This window comes from Daphnia pulicaria, chromosome 8 (genome assembly GCF_021234035.1).
Source record: "Daphnia pulicaria isolate SC F1-1A chromosome 8, SC_F0-13Bv2, whole genome shotgun sequence".
NCBI classification, from domain to species: Eukaryota; Metazoa; Arthropoda; class Branchiopoda; order Diplostraca; family Daphniidae; genus Daphnia; species Daphnia pulicaria.
Window position 1 is genome coordinate 252,635 of NC_060920.1, and position 26,078 is coordinate 278,712.

At 37.0% G+C, this 26,078-nt stretch overlaps 6 protein-coding genes and 1 long non-coding RNA gene across 9 annotated transcripts; 3 read left to right on the forward strand and 4 right to left on the reverse strand.

Annotated features, from left to right (window-relative positions):
• Positions 1-484: 484 nt before the first annotated feature.
• Positions 485-2,731, reverse strand: LOC124352556. The gene is made up of 8 exons (XR_006921490.1): positions 2,506-2,731; positions 2,268-2,424; positions 2,013-2,203; positions 1,666-1,909; positions 1,463-1,610; positions 1,022-1,387; positions 785-943; positions 485-713 (listed from the first exon to the last, which is right to left on the reverse strand). It is a non-coding gene; the product is annotated as an uncharacterized LOC124352556 (long non-coding RNA).
• A 6,163-nt stretch (positions 2,732-8,894) lies between these two features.
• Positions 8,895-11,231, reverse strand: LOC124352597. The gene is made up of 4 exons (XM_046802130.1): positions 10,967-11,231; positions 10,471-10,906; positions 9,697-10,385; positions 8,895-9,592 (listed from the first exon to the last, which is right to left on the reverse strand). Exons 1-4 carry the CDS (start codon positions 11,057-11,059, stop codon positions 9,026-9,028), a joined length of 1,785 nt encoding a protein of 594 aa, XP_046658086.1. The 5' UTR covers positions 11,060-11,231; the 3' UTR covers positions 8,895-9,025.
• Positions 11,232-11,514: 283 nt separating this feature from the next.
• Positions 11,515-14,122, forward strand: LOC124311805. Its single transcript, XM_046776156.1, has 8 exons — positions 11,515-11,861; positions 11,942-12,020; positions 12,283-12,569; positions 12,640-12,694; positions 12,777-12,887; positions 13,019-13,164; positions 13,290-13,490; positions 13,589-14,122. The coding sequence occupies exons 2-8, from the start codon at positions 11,999-12,001 to the stop codon at positions 13,913-13,915; spliced, it is 1,149 nt and encodes a 382-aa protein (XP_046632112.1). The 5' UTR covers positions 11,515-11,861; positions 11,942-11,998; the 3' UTR covers positions 13,916-14,122.
• Positions 14,123-14,213: 91 nt separating this feature from the next.
• On the reverse strand, positions 14,214-17,745 carry LOC124311803 (vacuolar protein sorting-associated protein 51 homolog). Of its 2 annotated transcripts, none has more exons than XM_046776153.1 (13): positions 17,289-17,745; positions 16,979-17,215; positions 16,795-16,914; positions 16,591-16,731; positions 16,219-16,490; positions 16,097-16,146; positions 15,704-16,029; positions 15,415-15,639; positions 15,199-15,348; positions 14,944-15,125; positions 14,689-14,857; positions 14,517-14,629; positions 14,214-14,444 (listed from the first exon to the last, which is right to left on the reverse strand). In XM_046776153.1, exons 1-13 carry the CDS (start codon positions 17,454-17,456, stop codon positions 14,339-14,341), a joined length of 2,259 nt encoding a protein of 752 aa, XP_046632109.1. In that variant the 5' UTR covers positions 17,457-17,745; the 3' UTR covers positions 14,214-14,338. The 2 variants fall into 2 exon arrangements, with proteins under 2 accessions (XP_046632109.1, XP_046632108.1); XM_046776152.1 differs by having other exon boundaries at positions 14,689-14,860; positions 17,289-17,744.
• An 82-nt stretch (positions 17,746-17,827) lies between these two features.
• Positions 17,828-22,151, forward strand: LOC124311801 (cap-specific mRNA (nucleoside-2'-O-)-methyltransferase 1-like). Of its 2 annotated transcripts, XM_046776151.1 has the most exons (20): positions 17,828-18,021; positions 18,110-18,192; positions 18,348-18,402; positions 18,472-18,658; positions 18,723-18,878; positions 18,937-19,104; positions 19,173-19,340; positions 19,404-19,596; positions 19,661-19,776; positions 19,843-19,939; positions 19,999-20,131; positions 20,221-20,411; positions 20,477-20,618; positions 20,682-20,728; positions 20,804-20,932; positions 20,992-21,211; positions 21,320-21,436; positions 21,501-21,619; positions 21,726-21,834; positions 22,006-22,151. In XM_046776151.1, the coding sequence occupies exons 2-20, from the start codon at positions 18,159-18,161 to the stop codon at positions 22,130-22,132; spliced, it is 2,508 nt and encodes an 835-aa protein (XP_046632107.1). In that variant the 5' UTR covers positions 17,828-18,021; positions 18,110-18,158; the 3' UTR covers positions 22,133-22,151. The 2 variants fall into 2 exon arrangements, with proteins under 2 accessions (XP_046632107.1, XP_046632106.1); XM_046776150.1 differs by having other exon boundaries at positions 18,348-18,658.
• Positions 22,152-22,559: 408 nt separating this feature from the next.
• LOC124311804 (integral membrane protein GPR180-like) lies at positions 22,560-24,851 on the forward strand. Its single transcript, XM_046776154.1, has 6 exons — positions 22,560-23,503; positions 23,580-23,842; positions 23,919-24,002; positions 24,067-24,162; positions 24,233-24,372; positions 24,477-24,851. The coding sequence occupies exons 1-6, from the start codon at positions 22,741-22,743 to the stop codon at positions 24,658-24,660; spliced, it is 1,530 nt and encodes a 509-aa protein (XP_046632110.1). The 5' UTR covers positions 22,560-22,740; the 3' UTR covers positions 24,661-24,851.
• A 20-nt stretch (positions 24,852-24,871) lies between these two features.
• On the reverse strand, positions 24,872-25,641 carry LOC124310683 (peptidyl-tRNA hydrolase 2, mitochondrial-like). Its single transcript, XM_046774639.1, has 3 exons — positions 25,528-25,641; positions 25,399-25,462; positions 24,872-25,200 (listed from the first exon to the last, which is right to left on the reverse strand). The coding sequence occupies exons 1-3, from the start codon at positions 25,639-25,641 to the stop codon at positions 24,872-24,874; spliced, it is 507 nt and encodes a 168-aa protein (XP_046630595.1).
• Positions 25,642-26,078: the final 437 nt, after the last annotated feature.

Consider the following 26,078-nt stretch of genomic DNA (forward strand, 5'->3'; position numbering starts at 1 on the left):
TATCCAACCGTCCGACAATTGGAACTTATTCATGACTACAAATAGATCAGCTACAATTTAAGCATTTGCCATAAAAAACGTAATATTTTGCTATTAATCTTGATCTTGCAAAGAATGATTCCTTTTCTATTTCGTCTTAAATAAAGCAATAAGATTTGGTCCGCTTTGTATAGAACGTGGCCAACGTGAGTCTAGCTATTGATGTAGTATACTTACTATAATTTTAATATTAAAGGTAACATAAATTCATGCTGAAACTGGCAATCATTAATTCATTGTACAGGAAAAAAATTGGTTGAAAACAATGTTGTTGCTTGGGTAAAGTTGAAATTAAACAGCGCACGAACTTCGTAAAACTAAAAATGTATAAGGAAAAAAGGGAAATAAATACCAGAAATACTTGGGATAGAAACACAAATCCTGCACAGATAGGATTATAGGAATACACATTACAAGAAGATGAAAATTAAAAAAAAATAAATACTTGAGGATTTAAATACAAAGTGTATTCAGACAAGTTTGGTGAAAACCAGAAATCTATATGGATATGATTTGAAAACAAAAGAAATTGTTAAATTACTCTTCTAGCGCTCACAGATGAGCTCCACAACGCCCGGATCAATACAGGTTCCAAGCAACGTCCCAATAGTCGATACCAGTCAGCTAACAATACTCCAATGACATTAATGCATAAGGAATGGTGACTGCAGCTCCTACACATAATTCGTACAGTTTAAAACTCATTTCATTAAGATTTTTGCCGAAAACTTGACCAAAATCTAACCAGGATCTGTGATGGGAGAGAGTTTGCAGACAAACATTTGTCGCAGTGTTATCGAAGGCAATCAATGCATTGCCAGTGACAGTGAAACACGCCGAGCTGATCGTTTTCGATAAGGGCGCTTCCACATTTCGACACATCCACAATGCTGAGGTGTCCAACCTGAAAACGTACCGTGTCCACATGAAATTCTATAAATTTTTGCGCAATTCAAGGTAATCTAGACTAGACAATATCTACCTGCGTCATATTCTCGCGATGTAAGAACAATAACTCTCCACATGCAGTGGCGATGACTAAATGATGCTGTGGAGGGCTACCCGCTTTTTGGCCGTTAACCCAGACATTGCGTGACGGACAGACGTAGGTGATTCGACTGTTAAAATGAGAAAAGAACAAAAGAACTGGCATTAACGGAAATACACTGCCACTGCAGGAAGCGACTCATGGCAGCCAAAGTGGAGAAAAGCGAATGAATCGTTCGCTCAACTTCTGACAGCTCCCAATACTGCAAAGTTCCACTATTAATTCCGTTTACTACTAGTAAAATTCCCGATGGATCTTCCGGTGAACTGAAATTCACAACACATACTCGCATTTCGTTGGCTAATTTTTAAAAGAAAGACAACTTAAGTATTTAAAAACAAAAATCAAAATGTTCAATATTTCAAGCAACTTTACCTCCTGACTGCAGGGGAAAAAGTCCAGTAAGTGTGATCAAGAAGGCAACTGAATTCCACTCCGTCTTCTTTTTGTATGGCAAGCTTGCAATAGACAATATCGGGTCCAAAAGGGATCCCCGTGCATGCTTCCGCTAATATTTCTCAATCTGAAAGACCGTACATGAGTTAAAAAAAATGGTAATGAATTAATTACTCAACTACCTTTTGTCCAGGCAAGATCCACAAAGGAATATGCTAATCTTATTCCGCCAAGAATTTCTACATTTTTTGTTTTCCCTTTAGTACCACCCATCACAAAAGCTTGCACAAGGCCAGTCATTCCAACAATAAGAAAACCTTGTAAAGGACGACCTCCAAATCCGCGAATAGTTGGTTTCATATCTACTTGAATATACTTGTCCACCAGATATGACACACTTTCCCGGTTTTGGCAATTTAAAAATGTCTAATCAAATTTGAAAAAAAAAAAAACTTTAATAGGGTTAACTCTCTAAAGGGTTATTTTAATTGATAAACAAAATTAATTCAACTGTACATTACTTTCTTACCATTAAAGAAAAACATTCCAGCCTGGATTGGCTCATCTGGAATGCAAATGTTAGCTACTCTGGTCCATTCATTCAAAAGATGTGTGAGTGTTGTCCCGATTTCTGCATTTACCGCAGTGTCACCAATAAGCAAGTAATGACCAGATTGATCCCATTCCAGAACAGTTACTTGTGCCACACAGCTCTTAACACTAGAAAATAAAACAGAATAACTTTTGAAATTTTCTGAACTAGTTGTTAACATTTCAAACTTACATATGAGTATCCCATGGGGTATTAGCGTCACAAACAACAACATTCATGTTTTGGTCACTTGGACCTGCTGAACTACTACTTCAGTGTTCCATAATAAGCAAATGCTTTAACATTTTAAGGAGACACTGCGCACGCTGTGACTCCAATATCAGACTCACTGCAAAGATAACCATTATTTATTAATAGTAATACATATAATATTAAAAATAACACTAAATAGAATGTAAAGGGTTATCACTTTTCCCATGGAGAATTGCTCGTGTTTAGTTGTTGGCGTTCCCTAGTGCTTTCTTCATAATGACTACGTCGGACAACACTTACAGCGATCAGATCCATAATATATGGAAACACGAATTCAATGCAGAGTTTAAGACGATCTGCTAATCAAGTAAATATTTTTTGGATGACAGAAATCAACGCGGCGAATATTACATGTAAACATTCACAGCAATTCCAAAAAGACCTAGGCACCTAGCAGACGCAATATTTCTCTGAGCTCTGCGCCATCTAACGGAGCACATTACAAATGCGCTGATTTGATTTTGATTATTTTTTCCGCACGAATCGCAAAAAATTAGAATTTGATACGTATAAATGTTTCGAAGTAAATTATATTACATAATTATAAAATACATGCCTCTTTTTAGTTGGTATTCGGCATCCGGCATCCGGCGGCAAACAACCCAGTCATTTTGGCCATCCAAAAGCTTCGACAACTTTTCCCCGATCTACTCATTGCGTGTGATGTAAGTTATAGCGCGCAATTTTAATCAAAATCTAAAGTAATTCCACTCTTACGTTTAGATGTAGGGTTATACAGAATGAGAATAGAACTTTCAGGATAAAGCTACCAATATAATTAAGAAGTAACAATACACGTGTGCCGGCCATTCTGTAAACCAAATCTTGTTTAAGGATTTATTTTAGTCCTGATATATTAAGAAAATCCGTAAGGCAATCCATAGGACAAATAGAATGGAGAAAAATTCAATTAGAAGGAAAAAGTTACAGCAGAATTTCTTATTTTTTTCTAAGAGAAAAGAGTTTAACTTCAAATAGAATGAAATCATGACATATTATAGCAGTCGAAGTATAGCAATAAAAAATCTGTGGCCTTCACGCATTGAAAAATAAATAAAATTGAAAATTTAACAATGTAACGCGGATACTGTAATCAGTATTCCGTAAGTTATAGATCAAGAGCATCCGGGGAACAGAAGCGAACAGAAGCGAACAGAAGGAACCAGTAGCCTATTATCATCAACTGTCTTTTTTTGTTCAATTTTTTTCGTTTTCTACACCAACCATGGAACCAGTAGGGAAGGAGATACTGTCAGCTAACCACCCGAATATTTACATTAAAAATTCGAAAGTGTACACTTGTGCGCAAGGTACCAATCGGTCGATATTTAAGATTTGGTAAGTGATAAGAAAAGGGAATGGGTATGAGCTTTGACGGGAAATTTAACACTGTGACAGAGAATAGCGGACCACACGGAAACGTTTCAGGAAGATAACGCGTGATAGTGAATTAGTGACGAATTAAAACCGAGTAAAACGACCATACAACAAAACCTTAGTTCTCGTCAACACTCTTTTCGTCAACGGTAGAGATCACTAAATTCGTTGCACCACATTGGCTAGAATCTCCCGCTTCAGGATGATGAATCTCATCAGAGAGCTTGCTCTGGCTCGACACCAAGATCGGGATTGAAGCTCTAAAAGAAGGTGACAAATAGGAAAGTTATGTATGCATATTATATACATGGAATTGATGGAACTATTTCAACTTACACGACTACATTGTTCAGCCGAAGAGTAGCAGATTTTACATCTTGTTCATCCGGCTGTGGATTTCGATAGTTAAAACTTTAAAATTTAAGTTACGAAATTAATATTAAGAAAGAAATTCAAAAAGTAAATTTCATGAAAACTTTCATATGAGAAAATACATACCAAACAACGTGGCAGTCTTTGAGGGGCTCAAGCCAATACACAGGACGTTCTAGAGTCCTTTTAAAATGAAATGAATTAGATAATAAATTATTAGTTTAGGCCTACATTAACAATACTCACTCCCCAGCACCGACGCAATTTTCCGCAGCAATTTCCGCAGCAATTTTCCGGAACTAATCAAGAAATACTACCAAAGCAGGGGAAGGGGGCTGCATATTGTGCGCTTTCAAGTTTTTTCCACACTCTAATTTTTCCGGTCACACCTCGTAAGACGTCGTTACCCTTTGTGAAGTTTACCCACAAATATTTGGTTCTGGCAAACTATATTTCTTCGTTCTTGAAAAAAAAAACAATGAAAAAAACAAATCTTCGTTTCCTAATAAGAACAACTAAAGAATAAGACATAATTTCTTCAGCCGTTACGTAATTGTTTATCAAGGTCTTTCAATGCAATCTTTAGTCGGTCTTCGTCCAAGGGTAAAGTTGCGTCCTTCAGCAATTTTGTGAAATACTGGGCTAAGCAGGATTCCTAAGAAATTTCGCACACCTATGAGATGGCTATTATGAACTATAAAGTAAATGACTAAACGGATCCGTCATCAACGTTGCCCAGGAATCTGCGGAAGCAGCCGAGAATTCCAAGGTGGTACGATACTTAGTTGTAAGTTCAAGAGGACGCAACTATAATTTTTTCCCCTGTAAAAGACATGTAAAACTATAATTAGTTTTAAATTTAAAAAAATAAGATACCGGGTGCGTGTCCATTTCAAATTCTGTGTCAAACGAAGTAACATGTTCGAAATCAGATGGCAAAGGAGGTATAGTAGTTGAAAGGATAGTAGGAAGAAACACCATAATAATGAAATACGACGCGGTTATTCCTGTAAATTACTCTTTCTAAATAAAACAGTTGCTGTTTTTCGATAGTAGTACTGCAGAAATATAGTACGATACGATAGTACCTACTGCAGAACTCAGATTAATCCTTTGGCATACTCAAGGGCAACCGCCGATTGAAGCTCTGGATTGGAGCAATTTAGCTTGTACTAGTGCTCTTTGTATCCAATGACTTTCTGCGACGAATCGTAGTTCCAACGGCGTTTCACTGCTACTATCGGAGGGATGGTGTCTGCGTCCGCCTCACTGCTTGAGGACCCTGGTTGGGATTCCAACTTAAATGTCTCTTCGCGGTTCCATGGTACTGCTTGGGGTTCGGTAGATGTGATGGGAACAGGGTTTTCTCCGTTCACTTTGAGTCTTTTCCCACCTTTCGTGGGAGTCCTGAAACAAGTAAGGAATTTAAGTATTTGACCCAATGAAACAAAAAAAAAACATTTTACTCATGATTTTTACGGCTTTTAAAAATTGTTTGATTTAGCTTGGGAAAAGTCACGTAGAATTAGCTTGACTCGGCCCCAGTTGATGGACCCACTAGCCGTTAGATATCCCTGAAACATAAAAGAACTGCATTACCACACTAAGTGTAAAAATAGTTCAAGGAAAAACCTTTGATGATTTGTAGACTTTTTTACAGGTGTAATGATTCGTATCACAAAAAACACTAACACTTAACTACAAAGGAACACCGAACACACAAACGCTGAGTATAGTTTTATAAAGGATACTTATATTTGATGCTTTTGAGGGATACACGCCACCATAAAGATCATGTCTTGTGTTACATTCGTGACTAGTCATTGCACGCTGATGTCTGGTGAATTCCATTATCTTATGTTCCCCTTCACCGGGGACATTGGCGTCGGATACAATTGTTGACACATTGTCAAATTGATGAGGGTCTTCTCGCACTATACGATGGACATAGTGGTTAAAACATTTCGACAGACGAGTCATGAACGGCGTAACCTACAAGAAAAAAGGAAATGGAATAAAGAATTTAAACTAAAACCTTTATTGTTTTTATCGTACTGGGGTAATGTTGTTTCCATCAAATTTCGACTGTTAGTTCGACTTAATCGACGAATCCGCTGCTGATTCAATTTTTCCCTTGGTGTCTAATAAAAATAAAATATTTGAAATGTTGTTCTATTTATTTAACCAGGTGTAGAATAACTTACCACACCACCGAATGCCAGGAATCACAATTTTTGGGGGTGGGCCACAGAAAGAATTCTTCCAATTGTTTTGAACATGGACTCTACCATAAATTGCACAGTCTTGTGTTTACTCCTAAAATTTGAAATGAAAACATAAGTTTATTTAATGATGATTATCAAAATTAATCGAAAGTTAGATTAGGCTTACATTTTACTGATATTTTAAAACTTTAACACTTAGTCTTTTCTTCTTTAGTTTTTTCTGCAGTTCTTGGGCACATATTTTGAGGAGGAGGAAGAGCATAATTTTTATTTATAGCAGGAGGAGGAGGAAGTATGTCTTTTGGTGGAGGAGGAGGAGGAAGTTTATTTTTTGGAGGAGGAGAACGATTAGGAGAAGAAGGATTTTTTTTATCGCAGGAATAGGACCCCCTCCTATTTCTTCAGCCGTTACGTAATTGTTTATCAAGGTCTTTCAATGCTATCTTTAGTTGGTCTTCGTCCAAAGGTAAAGTTGCGTCCTTCAGCAATTTGGTGAAATACTGGACTAAGCAGGATTCCTAACAAATTCTTTGAATTATAACGTAAATATATATTTGAACTATAAAGTAAATGACTCCAGATCCGTCATCAACGTTGCCCAGGAATCTGCGGAAGCAGCCGAGAATTCCAAGGTGGTACGATACTTAGTTGTAAGTTCAAGAGGACGCAACTATAATTTTTTCCCCTGTAAAAGACATGTAAAACTATAATTAGTTTTAAATTTAAAAAAATAAGATACCGGGTGCGTGTCCATTTCAAATTCTGTGTCAAACGAAGTAACATGTTCGAAATCAGATGGCAAAGGAGATATAGTAGTTGAAAGGATAGTAGGAAGAAACACCCTTATAATGAAATACGGCGCGGTTATTCGTGTAAATTACTCTTTCTAAATAAAACAGTTGCTTTTTTTCGATAGTAGTACTGCAGAAATATAGTACGATACGATAGTACCTACTGCAGAACTCAGATTAATCCTTTGGCATACTCAAGGGCAACCGCCGATTGAAACTATGGTTTGGAGCAATTTAGCTTGTAATAGTGCTCTTTGTATCCAATGACTTTCTGTGACGAATCGTAGTCCCAACGGCGTTTCACTGCTACTATCGGAGGGATGGTGTCTGCGACCATGAGCAAACAGACTGACGATCAAAAAAATTTTAAACCGCGAAAAGTACATGGAATGTGGAACTTTCTGATGTATCTTACGACCCTCTGGCTATGAAAAGTAGGGGATGGGAAGGGGTAGGGGCTGGGAACCTTTCGGCAACATGAAGATAGCCAGCCGATGGGCCGTAATTATAGTAGGCCATGCTGCAAATCGAATGGTTGGGGATTGGATAGCGTTAATGTAATAGTTTTTGACGTTTCGCGAGCTGATGTCAGAATGTCTTAACGCTTCAAGTCTCAAACCGGCAACCCAAGGAATAAAATATAATAACAGGTAAGAAATTATGACAGGCTTGCTTTAGGTTTTGGTTGGCGTTTCGGCGTTTCCTAGGGCTTTCTTCATAATGACTAAGTTGGACAACAGCGATCAGATCCATAATATCTGGAAGCAAGAATTCAGTGCAGAGATTAAGACAATCTGCTTAACAAGTAAATATATTTTGGATGACAGAAATCAACACGACGAATATTACATATAAACATTCAGATTTCAGAAAACGTTATCAGCAATTCCAAAAAGACCTAGCAGACGCAATATTTCTCTGAGTTCTGCGCCATCTAACGGAGCACATTACAAATGCGCTGATTTGATTTTGATTTTTTTTTGATTTTTTCCATGAAACTCGCACGAATCGCAAAAAAATAGAATTTTGATGTGTACATATAAATGTTTATTACAAGAAGATGAAATAAAAAAATGGGTGCTCGTCGATTCGGCAAAAATCTTAGATATTATCTTAGATATTCCCCATATTGTGTTATTTATTTCATATTTTATGTCTTCACATGAACTATGAAATAGTTAAGGAACCCCCTTTTTCCCATTAAAAAACAGCGGTGAGAGATTTAAAGAAATAGTCCTGAAAATGGCAAAAAGGGGGTCACGCAATCTAACGAGTGACAGCATTGAATTCCACCACTCTCCCAACTGCGCTACTGCGAGGCGATAATAAGGGCGAACACAGGAGACATTATTCGAAAAAAAAACCTTGGTGAACATAAATAAATCTAAATGTATGTTTTAATTTTTAATGTTAATGTTATTGGAGAACTTACTAAAAAGTAATTAAACCAATACGGTCATTTAGTAATTTTCTGTTGATCTAATGGTATAAAGCAAAGCCGTTCTCTCTCTGTCAGGAAACCGGCGGACTGAGCATAACTGAACTAACTGAAGATGACAAATCGGAGTAAGCATAAAAGAAATGAAATGAGAAACCCTTCTTTACCAAGAATAATCGTCGACTGGTCGGGTTCTCATTTTCTGTGTTAAACATTTCTTGCGATAGCGTTCAGTGCTCCCGCGATAGGGAACGTGAAGTTCAAGGAAACCGAGAACCCGTATAATAAACAACTATATAAATTAAAGAAAAAAGTGGAAGAAAATTACCAACAGGTCTAAGAATTTCTTGAAAAATGTCAGTATTCATCGCCGTGCATTGGCTTCAGGATAGTACATGAATTGTGCACGACACAACGAAAATAAGCTACAAATGCTACGTCCATAGATTTGTAAACGTCAATTTGCATCTTATACTACATTCGTTGAGTAATTAACAAACAGAGGTCAGGGTGGGCGGTGAAAGCCTCCTTCCACTCCCTCGTTCTGAAAATTATTCTTGCGTGGGCCGCGATAAATTTAATAGAAGCTTCCTTGATTTTCTCGATGGAGTTCAGGTGTGCCCAGATGAGCAGGCCGAGAGCGTTGGTCGTCTGCATTTGGGAGAGAAGGAAAGTGGCGCAATATTCTTTCAGGTCGTCGATGATGTACTTGTCGGCGGCCATAAACATCAGCTGGGCAGTCTTCTGATTCAGGGGGGCTGAAGTTCGGCCGGAGTAGATGTAGTGAAGCAGGTCATTGAAAATGTTTGGCTTGATGTCTTTTATCACGACTTTTCCCGTCTTCTTCTCCTGCATGTCGTGCTGGAACATGGCAGCAAAAACGGGACTTCTGGCTGCCAAGATGGAAGCGTGCCCGCCAACTTTTATTCGGCTTCCTTTGAAACAGAACTGAACATCGCAGCTCGATTGCTGAACAAACAGGTTCGTCATATGTTTGATGACATACATTTCACCGTGACCGGTATTGGCAGCGTAACGTAACTAGAAGAGAAAGAAGACTGATTTTAGGCACAAATTCGGCGTTCAGCTCTACGAACTACATATTTGACAAAAATTTTAGTTTAGGTGTATAACGACTTACTTACTTCAACTTTGCACGAGTCTTCTTTGCCACCATTCACATCTTGCGTTTCAGTTGTCGAAACACTCGCTTCTGCTGATACAGCAGTGCTCGCGGCGAGACGTTTAAGCGCATCACGAATTTCTGGAGGTTGGAGGCTGGAGGAAATAATCAAGAGTCGGCTGGCCTCGATATGATTAATTTCGTGATAAACACCTTGAGAAACGAAAACTTGTCTGATTGCGTTCTTCGCTGCATTATCCAAATCATTGGGCAGCAGTGTCAATCGTTTTTGATTGTCGTCTTTGCTAGCAGAATCCCAATATGGGCCACTTTTGGATAACCCTAATTTTGACGAAAGCTGGCGACACCAGTTTGAACCAACATCTAGGAAGACGACTTCCAACTTTCGGCTGAAATGAGCATCCACTTTTAGAAGTTGCTGAGCTGGAATAGCTACATTAAATACAGCGCTCTTTTCTGATGGCTTATCATGGTTGTAAAAAACTGGAGCTCGCAACATAATTCCTTCGGACGAGAATAACACACGTCCCACTGGAACAATCTTATATGATCCAATACGAACAGATCGGCAGTTTACGGCAAAGAAAGGTCCATTCAATCCACCTTCTTTCCAGAGGAGCATATCGTTTGATCCAAGATTCTCTTCTGTATCAACAGGCGAATCCATCGAGACACCATTTGAAGCTTCACCTACAAGTAAGCAAAGAATTGAAAAGAAAAATATAAATTAATCAACAAGAAAAACCAGCAGTGGAAATAATTGAGTTTAACTGACTTTCTATAATATTGGGCTGTACTTGAATCACAATTGAAGGGTTTTCATCCAATTTTTCAGAGGATTTGTGTGTACCATCACATTTGAGTTTTTTTGTTTCCTGAAAGGAGTCATCATCTTCATCGCTACTAAGTGTTACACACTGTGGCTCCTCAAACCTGGCTCTACTCTGTCTAGAAGCATTTTGAGTCTGAGGGCATCGGGTGCCATACGATGAATCCTTTGATATCTGAGAGATTCCGGATGATTTGTTTCCAGGTAATGACTTAAGATTTGAAGTTTGATACACCGTTTTTTCTTTTTCAAAGACGCCCATGAACCTCACACATGTATTAGTGGAACATATTACATGTCCACAGTAGGGGCAAGTAGATTCTCTATCTGGATTTGGTGATTGTCCACGGCATTTCTCTTCTAAATTTGACTCTGGTTCAGCCTGAACAAAAACAATGTTTACTTATAAGAGAAAAGAAAAATATAAGAAAGAAAAACTTACTGTGATCCCAAGTTTCTCAGTGGATTTTTGATTGATCACTCTGTGAACGATCTGTTTTCGGTATTCTTGAATTGTTATCTTCTTGATGCTCATACTATTTGAGTTTGATTCTATTTTACCCTTGTTTCAGTACTTTTGGTTGTATATTCTCAGAAACTAAAACGGCCTTAGTTTCTGGTATCGAAACGGACCGCTGGTTTGAATTTAGACTAATTAAGTAATTTCGGACTTCGAACTCAATTCCACCACAGACTAAGAGGTAGTGATGGCGTGGCGGCGATTATCGATGTATCGAATCGGGTGTTTCCTAAAAACCCGATGTGATGATATGAAACACCATCTGTTGGTGAAAATAAGAACTTCGTGGTTATTTTAGCTGGAGATTTGAACAAGGCCTATATGAATAAATTAGCTAATAAAGGTTTGCCGCATAACCTCTCACTCTTAATCAAAGTATCGTGTTCTTTTGTCTCGTGTTGACTTGTTTGTTCTTTTCGTAAGCCACAGGAACCATACGTATTAAAACATTGGACCTATAGAGTACGACCGTCGTATAATTATTAATCACGCCTTGACGAACGCGCAAGATGCCTCAGCGCAGCACGTAAGTTTCTGGTGCTGCAGTGTGTAACTTAACGAGGCATATGGTTCGCTCGACCTCGATTCTCAAAATCAGAAAATGATTTTGTATTGATCTTGCAGTCGGAATCTCTTACTGTGCGTGACTGGCTAGATGTATTGATGGATACCGCATTATCATTCATTCATCAGAAAATCAATTCTGAATTCTCCCTTGCTTTTGGGACATTCACGACGCAACGGCTCTTTGGTATTTTGAAAGTTTACGTACCTAAAGCTCCTTTAGTGCGTAGGCAACTAGGCACCGCTTCGCAAGGTAAGGTTGTTCCTGAAACCAAACAAACGAATTATTAGTTTTCAGGTAATTAGCCAGTCTGTAGTTTGTATTTTGTTTAGTGATAATTCGGATTGCCAACTATACAACGTGTAATCATACAAACCGCGGAAGAAACAATGGGTATCTGCATGACTACTGGTAAGACTGTAAGTCTAAATTTAAAAAAAAATTAACAGCAGGTATTTGTTTTGGCTAGACGTGCATACGCAAATTTACGTTTACAAAATCGATTGACAAAATTTTAACGAGAATAATAGCATTCCTGCAAGAAATAATTAAGGAAACTATATTAAATTACGTTAACAAAACAACTACCTCACACAAATAGTGAAATAGAATAATAATTAGCTAATAGTTTGCATTTACATTTGCATTTTTTCCCGCAAATTTCCAATTAAAGATACGATGACACCGGATTCAGTAGAAAACGACACTGAAATTCAGACTATAAGTAAATCAATTCCAGCAAAAGGCGTACCTTTGGGGATACCCATACCATTCTCCAAATTCAATTGGCGAGATGAATCCAACAATATTACCACCTCCGCTGGGGATTCCAGTGATCCAGTCTTTGTTATTGATGCTTCTGCAGTGGCCAATTTGCCCACATTGAATGACTCCCCAATCAAAAAATACTACAACGAATTACCAAAACGGATACCGTTGGTAATTCAGAGAACTATCAAGGTACATTTTAAAATCTTGGCTTATTAGTCAATAGCAATAAAATTAATTCATCAAATCAAATTTGAATCAGGAATCGGATATTTACAACATTCCGAAAATTAATATAATTTTCGTTTTGGACGCAGGTAAAACTGTTCACTGATTAAAAGTGCTTTTTTTTCTAAATCTATTACATAACCTGTTTAAAAAAAATCCTTATTCGCAAAGAAATGCAAAGATCAGAAATTATAACCAATTTAAAACATCTTACGGATATCAGCGGAAGATTACACCATGTTGATATGATGCCGATATTTCTTGAAGTCGTTTCTACTATTGGTAAATCCGTTATAAAAATTAAGCTGAAGCCTTCGGCACTGTAGGTTTCGATGACGTCTCTGGCACACAAAGAAAAAAATTAGCATTTCAATTGGCCGACAAGATTTAACGTGATGATCTTCACATTTTAGGCAGCCAAGATACAGACATGATTCCGCCCTCCAAGGCTCTTGAAGTTTTTATCAATCGAATTTCATCCGAAATCATAAACGTTGATGCCGTTCTCGTCACGGGATATCCACGAAATATGCGAGATGTAGTCGAATACATGGCAAGAGTAAGTCCTGGAATTAAGTTTAGTAATTTAAAAAAAAATCAGCATTCTTCATGCAATTTAAAATGTTTTAATACTTTCTTAATTAATGATAAATGAGTGACGGAATTATTACATTTCTCTATCAGGTTCAACGAATCAGCGGTGTTATCCTTCTAAAGGACCCCGACTTTCAGTTATTTGAATGTGATGACGATTCTACATCAAATGACGATGTCAACCAGGAATGGAAAATGACGTCGAATGCCACTGATGAACAGCTGAGTCATTTTCGATCAAGCATTTTCCCTGTTATTCAGTTCTTCAAACAGGAAGAACTTCTCCACATGGTGAGATAGACATACGCTATATACAGATATATATTCAAGACGAAAACACCGCCGGAAAAAACAGTTTCACATATACCTATTTATATTCTTATGGTTAGGTCACTCTTGAACGATCTTTTCTGGAAATTTTCCACGATATTTACGATAAAGTTCTGTTGATCCTGTCACGACTTCCTCAGTCACCTACACATGAAATTATGACGGAAGAGAAAGAAGTTGTGGACGCTACTACACTCACGTCACCTGTTCGTAATAACTCTTCAATTAGCCGAGAGGTCAGTTCGAAAGAGCGATCAAGGATCAAGTCTTCAAACCTACACCAAAAGGCCTTGAACAAAGATGTCAGAGACGTCCTTTCGTTGGTTCAAGCTGGGTCCATTATGGAGAGGGTGTCTTCTGTTAATGCAAAATCAAGGAAGAAGTAGGAGCCCCTAATAGTGTGCTGAGAAAAGATTTTTTCTTAAATGGACGCCCGCCAAGGTTAATAAGTTCAAAGTATTAACTTTCGCAGCACATCATTAATAATAACACAGAAAAAAAATCGCTTTCCGCACTTTCGTGTAGCCCAAATGACAAACAAGATTAAATTCAGGATTGTATAGCTACCAATATAAATACTTAAGGAGTATTAATAATACACGATTCTGTTAACCAAATTGTGTTTGAGGATTTATTTTTGGGTATGTATATTAAGACAATCCTTAAGGCAATCAATAAGGCAAATAGAAAAGAGAAAATTTTATTTGAAGGATGAGGATAGAAATACACAGTGTATTCAGACATAATTGGTGAAAACCAGAAATATATTTATAAGATTTGAAAACAAACGAAATTGTTAAATTACTCTTTTAGCGTTCACAGATGAGCTCCACAACGCCCGGCTCCATCAATACAGGTTCCAAGCAGCGTTGGACTGCACTCGACAAAATTTCGTCCAGCAAACTGTGAACCAAACTAGAAAACAAAAATAATTAATAAATCATCTTTAGGATTAATTATCACTGACAAATTTAAGCGCTGGAATACTTCTCATCGAAGGTGAATCGCCACAAGAAAAGTTGCAAGTAGTAGCAATCTACTTGAATTTGCTGAATGCCATACTTTCCAAATGTCTTTAGACGAACACATTCCAAGAATCCCTAAATAGGCCCAGACGAAATGTTAATAAGCACAATACAGAAAAATTAATTTTTCAAACCTTTAGGCAGATTTTAATAATGGCCATGACGACAGATCCTTTATTGGGCTCAACGGTTCCAGACAAATCAATTCGTTCAGAAAATAATTTCTGTATATTATTCAGTAATGAAGAGTCCAGCTGAGAAGGACCCAATGATGACCAAGATGATTTTTGTTGCATTCTGGAGCTACTGTTAAGTGTAATTAATACAGAAAAAAAAAGAAAAATAATCCTAAAACTTTGTAAATCGTATTCATTTGAAATAATTCAAACCTGTGATGTGTTCGGCGGGAAGAATCTGAGCTCCTTTCTTTTCTTGATCCTTCTTCGTACAGTTGAGCTGCATGGGAATCTACTCGACTTATCTCTTCCAACACACGCTTGATGACAGGTCTAACGCCACGAGGTTCACTAGCGGTTAACCAATCGCGAGAATCCATCGACTTACGAATCATCTTCCAAGCAAAAATAAAGCGGTGAACGGTATTGCATAACTATCCCATAACCAACATTAGCAAACACACTCACCTGAACGAGAACGTGACTTTCACTTTGAACATAACTTTGCAAAAGCGACTGAGAAGTTTGTTTGAAGTCGAGAGTTATAACAGATATCGGAGTGAGATGGTCTCCTTGAAAACCGACTGGAATGTCAAACTGTTCCTCTATTAAAGACAACTGCAAATCACACAAATTTACGTTAAAATTCTGAAGAGATATTTTGTTTGAATTCAATTCAATTACCAAGGATTGAGCCAAATTTTGACTAAAATCGATTGCCACCCGAGAGAGGACAAGAATTAGAGTCGGAGACGCGCTATCTTTCCCCGTTACGTTGCTCAGATTTGCTAACATAGTGGAAAGTTTCCTCAACGACAGTACTAATACTTCTTCCCGTACGTAACGTCGACCAAATGTCTGACGGAATTGAGAATCTTGAGAAAAAGTAACGTGATTTCCTACAAAGGCCTAAATAAAAAATAAATGTTGAATTTTAACGGGTATAAAATGACACAGAACCTTACGATAATACCGTTAGAGCAACAAAAGCACGATGAATGTGTTCCACGAGAGCCCCTTCAATAAATTTGACCGAACCGTGTGGCTGATTATCGTTATTCCAGGAATCACGCCAGCCTTGTAGTTCACTTGTCCATTTGATAACAAGAGCGTCGGCTGTTCGATGTGAAATTATTCGAGCAATTTCAGTAATGAGAGTGAAGCTCCATTGCTTATCCACCAGTAATAGTCGCTGAACGGCCAAGAGACGACGATGAAATTTATCCAAAGCCGCAACTACTGACAAACAGCAGGCTTCACTTATCTCGAATCCGATGATTTCGACAATTTTACTTTCCACTATAGGGACGAAAAGGAAATTTTATGACATGAACTAATTTCTAGGGTGAAATATATAGCTCCTTACCTATTGGGCAAAGTTGATTAATAACATCCGTGGCCATGCTATTCATCCCCCTGTTAATTCAACGTATTATGATGAAAACGCAAAAAATTTAAACCTTAAAATCAATAAAAAGTAAAACATACTCATTATGTTTCGATATGGTTGAAGGAAAAATGTTGTTGAAGGTTGCAATGGTCAGAGCAACGTTATTCAATGCTGTATTGCAGCATTTTTCAATGAATATGAGGACCACTTCTCCATTATTTTCACCAGACCACACATATGAGGATAGATTTTCCAAATCTTTTTCTAACCTCACTTTATTGATTTCAAGAAATTCTCTTGCAAGGTCAGTGGAAGATTCACCCAGTTTGCATAAAAGAGATGCAGATTCTTCCAGTTCCTGGGAAGTTACCTATGAATTCCATGAACATGTCATGTAAAATTCCACAATAGACATTTTGGTTAGTTTCTTATGATCTACTTTCCAACATAATTTTTTTTTTACAGCTTACCTCAGCTCTGCTGAATTGCACCTTTAGGCATTTCCTGAGTGTTTCAACAATTTCTTTGCAATCTGATTGGATTCCACTAAAAGAAGGATGATCTCCAAAATCTTGAAGAACTTGCTCAGATTTTGCATAATACTTAACAGCCTAAACAAGAAACATGATAGTTTAATACAGGAAATATAGACAGATAATGTCAATGAAACAAACCAATGAATAATTCTTTTCTTCTACACATGTTTTCAGCTTGTTGGGAAGATCAAACAAAAATTGCAAATTTTTTAGCAGTTCGTGAATGTTTGAAAGCTTTGTTATTTGTTGGCGCCGATCCTAAAAAGACAGTGTCATTATTATTAAAAATTTAATCAACTCTAAACTCAAATATTTCACCAACCTGTAAATTTGAAGATATATTGTTGGCAAATGTTGCAATATGAGACATGTCTTGAACTAACTTCTCCATTTCATCTTCCATAGTTTTGAAATCACTTTTCATTTGGCGGATGGTATCAGTGGCAAGGATAAATTTATTATAATTTTCATAAACCAAAGTTTGCATTTCTGAATCAAGTGATTGAATTTCACGAACAAGTTCCTGTTCTTTATCTATAAGTTGCTTTAAGCTGGTTTCCTATTGAAAAACATCCAAGCACATTAAGGTTTTATTTTATTATTTGGCAAAATAAGAAATAGAATATGATTACCTGAACCAGTTTGTCAACATAGGCATCAGCATTAAAGTGCTTTCCATCCACGTCAAAAAGGTTTTCTACATCCTTTTCTTCTGTTATCCCATAGTATTGAGAAAGAAGATTGTTTCTTTTTCTTTTATCGTTTTCATTTAGTTCTTTACTCATTTTGACGTTTTTCATTGGCACTGTTCACCAACTGATTAGTGATTACACATACCGCACATACATTTCTTTAGTTGTAACTGCAAATCGAATGGTTGGGGATTGGATAGCGTTAATGTAAGTTTTTGACGTTTCGCGAGCTGATGTCAGAATGTCTTAACGCTTCAAGTCTCAAACCGCCAACCCAAGGCATAAAAATAACAGGTAAGAAATTATGACAGGCTTGCTTTAGGTTTTGGATATGCAGACTGCAGAGCTGCTGGCTGATTAGCTCATTACATTACACAATAATACCACCACACTAACAGCTGACTCCACCTTATCTGCTGCCCTCTATGTACTGATACTAAACTCAAAATATTTTCATATCAGCCAATAAAAATGAAAGACCCAGACTGTAGCAGACATCGCTACAGATATCAGATTATGCTAGCGTGAGCAAGAACGAGCGGTGTTTACTTTCTTCCGTTCGGTCATTCGATCGTTTTATTAAATCATTCGTCAGACATTTTTTTTTGTGTATTTTCAAGATGCTTGTATTTTGACTTCTACAGCCACATGTCAATGCGTACGTTTAATTCTGGTGAGTCATATATAAATCATGGAAATCAACTTTTGGAAGCTTTTGGCTTTTGAATTAACTTAAAAATTTGGAAACGTTATATTATTAGGAACGACGTCAGTCATCAAATAGTCTACACAACTACAAAACGCTAAACAATGGCTTCGCAAGGAAAAATAACATCACTGAGTGGTTAGTATGAGACACTGTTTAAATTTTTTTATAGAAAAAAGTTGGTTTATCTTCAGCAATGATTAACCTAGCTTGAATAAATTGGTGGAACCCGTTTTGCAACTATAATGGGTTATTTATATATAATGAATTAATTTCCTGCAAAATTTCTACAGATTCCAGTTCAGATGATGATAGTTACAGACCTCCTTTGAAAAAACCAAACACACAGTATTATAATAATACAGGAGAAGTTAACTCAAGAAAGAAACAAAATGACAGTGAAATATGTGAACGTAGCACTGTCATTGTTAGCCCATCCAAAAGTAATGCTGATGGAGGATATGGGTTTAATGCACCATCCAGTAGTCAAGATTCTGATTCTAGTGATGATGATCAGCCTATCATGCCTTCTGTACATAAAACACTCATCAAACCTAAATCTGCTGCTGCTCCAGTCATAAATCATAAAGCCACAGCAATGATGGTAAGTTTAATATTCTTACAGTACATACTATGTGGCTGCTAATAGATTTCTGAATTACTAAAAGGCTAAAATGGGTTGGGCTAAAGGAACTGGACTTGGTAAGAAATCCCAAGGTATGACACAGCCCATCGAAGTCTCTAAACAACGCGGAAGAAGAGGATTGGGTTTGCAGATAAAAGGATTGGAAGCTGAAGATGTTGAATGGGACTCAAGTAGAGAGGTTGTTAATGTCTACATTTATCTTGATTATTTCATTCATTCATTCTGTTGTCTTCTAGACTGTTGTAGTGGAAGAAGAGATTTCATGGCTTCATCCAGATTCCACTCCTGCACCTACTTTGCCAGAGTTAAAAAATTGGGTAAAAGAGGGAACCAAAAAATTAACAATTGATGATGAGACAACATTTTGTAGCAGCGACATTTTAAAACAAGTTCTTCAGTGCAAAGTAACTTAATTTAGGATGATTAATGTCATTATTAAATATTTACATTCATGTTCTTTGCTCTTTTCAAGTCGATATTTGATGTGTTGGAAGAAGAAGAACTAAGAAAAGCACGCACCCGCTCTAATCCATTTGAAACTATTCGGGGAGCTTTTTTTCTTAACAGAGCGGCGATGAAGATGGCAAATATGGATGCTGTTTTTGATTTTATGTTTACTGATCCTAGAAACGAAGATGGGGTAAGTTTTGTACATTGGTAAAGCAGAATTTTACTTTGTGATTTTGAGTGAAATTCTTTACAGACCCCAGTTCTTGGTCCGAACGAATTACTTTATTTTGCTGACGTTTGCGCTGGCCCAGGAGGATTTTCTGAATACATACTGTGGCGAAAAAAATGGGAAGCAAAGGGTTTCGGCTTCACTCTAAAGAGCTCCAACGATTTCAAGTTGGAAGATTTCCATGCCGCCCCTTGCGAATGTTTTGAACCCCATTATGGTAAAGAAAAGTGTTATAATTAATTTTAAAAAAATCAGATCAATCAATTGAAATTTTACATTAGGTGTTGGTGGAGTTGAAGGAAACGGAGATGTGTATAATCCGGAAAACATCCGTGAATTCCAACGTTTTGTTATGGCTCAAACCGGAGAAGGCGTACATTTCATGATGGCCGACGGAGTAAGCTTTTCTATGTTCCCACCTAGTCTGTATGTGTAACTTATCTTTTTCTTTTCAACACTTTAGGGATTTTCTGTTGAAGGGCAAGAAAATCTTCAAGAAATTTTGTCAAAACGACTTTATCTTTGCCAATTCCTTGTTGCTTTGTCTATAGTTCGAACAGGTATTTTATTCCTACATTTTCATGTGTGTAGTTTATTTATCGAAGAATTCTGTTCATAGGTGGCCACTTTGTGTGTAAGTTATTTGATTTGTTTACACCATTTAGCGCTGGTTTAGTATACTTGATGTATCGTTCCTTTAAACAAATTTCCATCCATAAACCAAATACTTCCCGACCGGCCAATTCGGAAAGGTAAATTTATTAGTTTGCGACATTGAGCGCTATTAAATATCATTTTTCCAAATAGTTATTTTAATATTTTTTTTTTAAATTCCTGGTAGATATATAATTTGCAAGTGGAAAAGAAGCGACACTCAAGATGTCGAGACTTACCTGTTTGAAATCAATCGTCGTCTTGATAAGCTTAGTAATTCCAAAACGGAAACGGATGTCATGCATATTGTACCATTAGATTTGATGACAAACCATCATGACTTTTACAATTATTTGTTTGAGTCCAACAATGATTTGGGTTTGATTTATTGCCTGGTATTAAAATATGCAACATTTACTTCATGTATGTATAATGTTCAATAGGTGAAAGACAAGTTGTAAACCTCGCCAAAATTGCCGCATTTTGCAAAGATGTCACACTAAGAGAGGACCGGCAATCTGAACTTAAGAAACAGTCATTAGAATTTTGGAAAATTCCAGAAAAAACTCGCACAGCCCCATCCAGGTTGTCTTTGCAATAACTTTTCAATTCGGAAATTTTTAAACAAATGTGATAATTTATTTACAGGACGACTCCCGTTGACAAATCGAAAGAGCTCCTCACAAACAATTCCTGTAGGAATTTTTTTTTTTTATCTCAAAAGTAAATTAAATAACGCAATTTATTTACAATTATGTATTTTTTCCTAGGTGTATTAGACCACAAACTTGAAGATTTGGACATGCCAAAGTTTCAAGACGCTGTAAAATCCGTTCATGATTGGAGGTGTGTCGTTCTTGGATTGGAAAAAGACAATCCTTTGCAGGCATTCTTTCTAGGTATATAATTATTTTAGTTTTCTATATTGCACGTTGCTGATTGATGTTTGCAATTACAGGATTAGGTCGTAACAATGTGTTTCGTTGGGACGCAACTAAATGTCGATGGTTGAAATTGGTTGAAAACGTAGAGCTTGCGCGTGATACGTTAATCTTTGGTGAACTAATCCAAGAATTGCGAGGAGAAGGGCGATCTCAAAAACGTTCGACTGCTCTCCATGTCATTGACGCTGTTTTCTTAGGAGGAGTCGATGTTAGTAAGCTTCACCTGAAAGATCGGTAGGCTGACATGCTATTAACAATCATTTTTTAATCGAAAATATGTCTTTCATTTTTCTTCATTTCTTTGAATTAATTTCTTTATTTTACCAACATAACAAACTTCAGGTCTGAAAAAATTCGACAATTTTGCAAGGCTTTGAATAGGGTCAGTCGGACGGATCTAGTCACTGTCAGAGCGAAAGAAAACTTTAAACTGGAAGATGTGGAACAAATTTTTCATCGGTTCGCATACACACTAGTATAATTTTACTTAACATTCTAATCTTTCACATATCATCTTTATCAGGTTAACCCCAAGAATACTAAAAAATTCCGGTTGTCAAGAACGTCTAGTCTTCTGTTTAGAGGATGACGACCAAAGAGCATTCCTACCATCTGGATTGATGTTGTATAAAGCTACAAAAAGTTAGTGTATTTTTTCAACGCTTTTATCTGCAAATATTTAAATACTGCGATTAAACTGTTTTTTTTTTTCCTTTATAATTAATCAATTTATTTGTCATTGGATTAGGTCCTTGGATGTTGGCTCTTAGTAAGAGCTCCGGACGAAAGTATTGGTTCCATGTTATGTCACGAACCTCCGTTTATGATTGTCCTCAGGATTCCGTAGCCAATTATTTGTAAGTAAATCGCCTATATCGATCATACTAGCCGTTAGCCGCGATTGTACATATGAGAAAAGATCTTCACATGTCTCGTGATATTAAATTTACATTAGACATGCGAAACGTTTCCTCTCGGCAGAAATATGTATTTCAATCGGTTATTTGCAAGAATATTATTTTTTTTAGTGATTGCCACAAAAGTCGGATTGCATGGTGGTGGAAAAATTGGCTTCAAGGATCTCGCCAAGGAAGTGATGATCAACTGTCTAAAGATGAATTTATTAACCTTATTCACTCAGTGAGTGGTAAATAAACTTTCAATAAGCGCGGAATGATATATGCTCCGTAATTCTAATTCATGTTGATGTTCACAAAGAATTTTTTGCAAAAAAATGAAAAAATACATTAATTCAGGAAGAAAAAAATAAGTATTCCTTTTCTTCTTCCGCAAAACTATATGTATTATGTAATCCAAGTAATCAGACGGTTGTGTAATGCAAAGTTCCGCATTCGCGAATGGAAGAAGCAGTGTCGACAGTGTTTGTTATTTGCCTATATCATTAAAAATTCTCGTCATTTTTCATCAAATAAAATCATTTAAAGAAATTACATAAGAAACTAACACAAAAAAAAAAAAATAAACAATAAATTGTGACGTTAGCGTTAGATTACCTTGAACGATATTTGATAAACGCGGCAATGCGACAAGGACGCCCCAATCGCCTGCAGCAGCTTCCAGTCATAGTTCGTGTTTCAGTTGTCTGTTGTTGGGTAGATTGTTATTTACCGATTCCTATGGATAAATGAAACGCTTAATGTGAATGACATGGTGCAATTTTTTTTAAGTGCCAATATTCAAACGACAGAATCGTGAACATTTTAGTGGTTTCCACCTTGAGTATCATAAAGGAAGAAACTAAAATGGCCAATACCCTTCGAACCACATGTTTTCTCTTATTAGTCGTCTTACTCTTTTTCGATTTTCCATCTGTTATTTGTTTACACCTTTCAGGCTCATGGAAAACAACAACTTTTTTTCAGTTTCTCGCCAAATTTGGATTTCAGAAGACTAACTTGAAGGACAGAAGTCAGACACAAGGGTATATTTATGGAAACATCACTGCTCAATTCAATGTGACTCCCTATGTTACACTGGCTGTACTGGATAGAGGCTACTTTTTGGAATATTACGGGAATTCCACAGTGACACAGAAAGCCACAGCCTGCATGGCAATGTTTAAAAAGATTGATGGTGTGGCATATGACTCGCAATGCAATGATGGAGGTTCTCAAGATCTCTTGCGAAAAATTCCATGTCCACAAGGCAAACTTTGCCCTGATGAAGACAATCCCAAAAATGTTGTTGAAAACTTCCAATTCAGTTTTCATGTTGAAGATCTTAGTCAGCCTCGTTTCTGGTATCTCAGTCTAGTTGCTTGCTACAGAGACTCAAATTGTTCCTGGAAACCGTTTGAAGAAGAAGTAATTTTAGACTATGATATTTGGTTAGTAAATGGAAATCCCAACTCAAAAAATCAAAATCCATTAGAATACCAATTTAGTTTTGACAACCAGGATACTGTTGAAATCTATTTGGTTTTTCTTGCTTGCTATATGTTTTTAACCCCTCTGCAAGTGTATGCTGTCATGAGACAGAAACATCCAGTTACAAAACTTTTTACTGGTTAGTTAAAAAATTACTTCCCAACGACTTAATATAACATACTGATAAGTGATAACATTTACTTTTTTCGTTTTAGTCGGATTGGTGTTTTCCCTTTGTGGTGTATTGCTGAATATGTTTCATTGTTTAAAATTTGCTTTCGATGGCAAAGGAGTCGAAATCGCTGCTATTGTCGGAGGTGTTCTCGACATATGCTCTCAGACCCTCTTGATGCTCCTACTTTTGCTCCTCGCAAAAGGGTGGGCTATAACCCGAAAAGAGTTAAAGAATATTACCATTCTATTTTCAGTTTGGGCACTCTACGGACTTGTCCATGTTCTTCTTTATGTTTGGGACTTGGTAATCACAAAATCTAGATATTTCATTTTTGTCCTAATTTTGTTTGCTAATCGTCTTTAATTTTTGTCCTTTTTAGACGGAGCTGGATGTCATCGATGATGTAGATGCTTACCAAACATGGCCAGGTTGGCTAATGCTCATATTACGCACAGGAATAATGGTTCGATAACACAAACACTTTATCCTCTCATCCTGTTTTACTCAATTTTTTAAAATGATTTCAGGCATGGTTTTTATTCTGCCTAAGAGCGACAATGGCGTTTGAGCATCAGAAAAGCAAGTTGGAATTCTTTCTTCACTTTGGAGCAGCTTCTTTAGTGGTGCGTGTTTTTCTTACCTTTATGGTGGTCCAATTTTACCGATTCAAAATGTTACATTCTTCTGTTTTAGTGGTTCATCTATCTTCCAATTGTGGCTTTGATTGCCCTTCAAGTCCCAGTTCTATGGAGAACAAAACTGCTATTGGGTATCGTTCATTCTGCCAATTTCCTGGCCTATGCAGTCATGGCTCATCTTCTTTGGCCAACACGGTAACATATTTCTTCATTTCTATTGTCTCTTGTGCGAATCCCGAGGACGTTCAGCTCAAATGTGATTTGTTACTATGTGTACAATTGTTTCATTTTATCTGTAGGTCGCAGCAGTACTTTCTGTTAGCAAATGAAATTGATTTGGGCGATGAATTAGAAGAATTCGATGAAGCGCCTCACAACGTTGAAAATCGTCAAGCGCCTTTTATTAGGAAAAATTCCAGATCCTTGAGCGACTCTGACGTATTTTCTACTCATGACCTTGCAAATCAACGCATCGCTGTTTGAATTGCCCGAGCTTAAAGTGTTAATAATGCTCCGATTCTAAGAATGTTCGTGTATATGTTGTGACGTCTGTGACCCGCGAGTTTATACGCATGTTCCCCGTGTCAACCGTTCCTGTGATACATTTCGTGCTTTGTTCATCAAAGTATTATTTCTTTATAGGAATAATAGTACACTAGGTTTTTGCAAATCAATCTTTTTATTTTATTAACATTCAAAGTAACTTCAAGTGGCCAGTGACTAAATCGATGTCTTGCTTCTTCCCTGGTCCAATCCCCAGAACTGTGGTAGTGTACGGCTCTAATTGGGTCTTTCCAGCATCTTTGATTAGGCAGTTGATGAGACCTTTTTTGGTTGAAATCGCGGCGATTGAGAGTAGCTCTTCTTCGGTGTCCACTTTGACAACTACTTTGGGTTGACCACTAGCTAACCATATTTTCACTATTTTATGATCTGTCTTTAAACCAGTCTTGTAACACTCAACAGCTGCATGTGCACACTGAGAAGCTATTTTACCTTTGCCCATACCCAAATTGTTTCGAACTACAACAACCATTTTTGTAGGTTGATTGAGATGCACTAAGACTCTATTGTAAATCACTGACTTCAATTTAGGTGAAATGAATCCAACCACAATTCCAAAGGCAAAACCTCCAAAAGCGAAGTTGAAACATGGCCACTCCATTTCTTTCATTTATTTGGATGTTGAAGCTGCTTTGTTTTTTTCGTGACTGACCATACAATTTCTGAAGTCATGAACTTCTTGTTGGCACTTCCTCCAATCTTTATGATGATCCCAACATTCCTAGATTGAGATTGTTCAAGGTTAATAAAAACGTTAAACGGTTGCATAAAATTCAACTAGCCTACCAAGACAGCGTAATGTTTTTCTAAGCAACCCGTTTTCTGGAGTTTAGCTATAATAGGATCGGTTTCTTCTAGATCAGTTTCATTGACGACCGGTACACCTGATTGAGTCGACATCGTAATTAAACTTCGTCTGCTGTTTTCAGTTTATCTCCAGGACTCTACAGCGCTCCGTCTAGTGGATAGTGCGGAAGTGTTTTCTCTATCGCTCTATGGGTCCTATTCCGAACTACCATGCTGTTACCGCGTCCGCAATTCATCTTAATCAACCATGCTGTTACCGCGTCCGCAATTCATCTTAATCAATGTTAGTTCATTGTTAGTCTTAGTTACCTGCGTTAGCAAGGTAGCCGAAGGACTAATTGTGATTTTTGTTTCATATTTAATTCAAAATAAAAATCTTGTAGTAATAATAATAATGTTTGTTATTATCATGGTAGTTAGCCAATTTCCGTTTTTAAATTTCCCGTTATCCTAAGTCCTAACTATTAAGTTAATTTTTTACAAATAGTTTCGGTTATAATATTTCCCGCTCCTAAATTACATGGCGTTAT

Bases quoted from the DNA above. Each gene is read 5' to 3' on its own strand.
- LOC124311804 (XM_046776154.1), top strand. From the start codon at position 22,741: ATGGCCAATACCCTTCGAACCACATGTTTTCTCTTATTAGTCGTCTTA. The intron at 23,843-23,918 runs GTAATCACAAAA...TGTCCTTTTTAG, and splicing joins TTCTTTATGTTTGGGACTTG to ACGGAGCTGGATGTCATCGA. The intron at 24,373-24,476 runs GTAACATATTTC...TTTTATCTGTAG, and splicing joins CATCTTCTTTGGCCAACACG to GTCGCAGCAGTACTTTCTGT.
- LOC124311805 (XM_046776156.1), top strand. From the start codon at position 11,999: ATGGGTATCTGCATGACTACTG. The intron at 13,165-13,289 runs GTAAGTCCTGGA...TTTCTCTATCAG, and splicing joins TAGTCGAATACATGGCAAGA to GTTCAACGAATCAGCGGTGT. The intron at 13,491-13,588 runs GTGAGATAGACA...TCTTATGGTTAG, and splicing joins AGGAAGAACTTCTCCACATG to GTCACTCTTGAACGATCTTT.
- LOC124311803 (XM_046776152.1), bottom strand. From the start codon at position 17,456: ATGAAAAACGTCAAAATGAGTAAAGAACTAAATGAAAACGATAAAAGA. The intron at 16,732-16,794 runs GTTTGTTTCATT...TTTCTTGTTTAG, and splicing joins AAGAAAAGAATTATTCATTG to GCTGTTAAGTATTATGCAAA. The intron at 16,147-16,218 runs GTATGTTTTACT...TTGAATTAACAG, and splicing joins ACCATATCGAAACATAATGA to GGGGATGAATAGCATGGCCA.
- LOC124310683 (XM_046774639.1), bottom strand. From the start codon at position 25,641: ATGTCGACTCAATCAGGTGTACCGGTCGTCAATGAAACTGATCTAGAA. The intron at 25,463-25,527 runs GTAGGCTAGTTG...ATCTCAATCTAG, and splicing joins AAAAACATTACGCTGTCTTG to GAATGTTGGGATCATCATAA. The intron at 25,201-25,398 runs GTATGGTCAGTC...TGGTTGTTGTAG, and splicing joins AGTTCATGACTTCAGAAATT to TTCGAAACAATTTGGGTATG.
- LOC124352597 (XM_046802130.1), bottom strand. From the start codon at position 11,059: ATGAGCATCAAGAAGATAACAATTCAAGAATACCGAAAACAGATCGTT. The intron at 10,907-10,966 runs GTAAGTTTTTCT...GTTTTTGTTCAG, and splicing joins CTGAGAAACTTGGGATCACA to GCTGAACCAGAGTCAAATTT. The intron at 9,593-9,696 runs GTAAGTAAGTCG...TTTCTCTTCTAG, and splicing joins AAGACTCGTGCAAAGTTGAA to TTACGTTACGCTGCCAATAC.
- LOC124311801 (XM_046776150.1), top strand. From the start codon at position 18,159: ATGGCTTCGCAAGGAAAAATAACATCACTGAGTG. The intron at 20,619-20,681 runs GTTGTCTTTGCA...ATTTATTTACAG, and splicing joins ACTCGCACAGCCCCATCCAG to GACGACTCCCGTTGACAAAT. The intron at 20,729-20,803 runs GTAGGAATTTTT...ATTTTTTCCTAG, and splicing joins GCTCCTCACAAACAATTCCT to GTGTATTAGACCACAAACTT.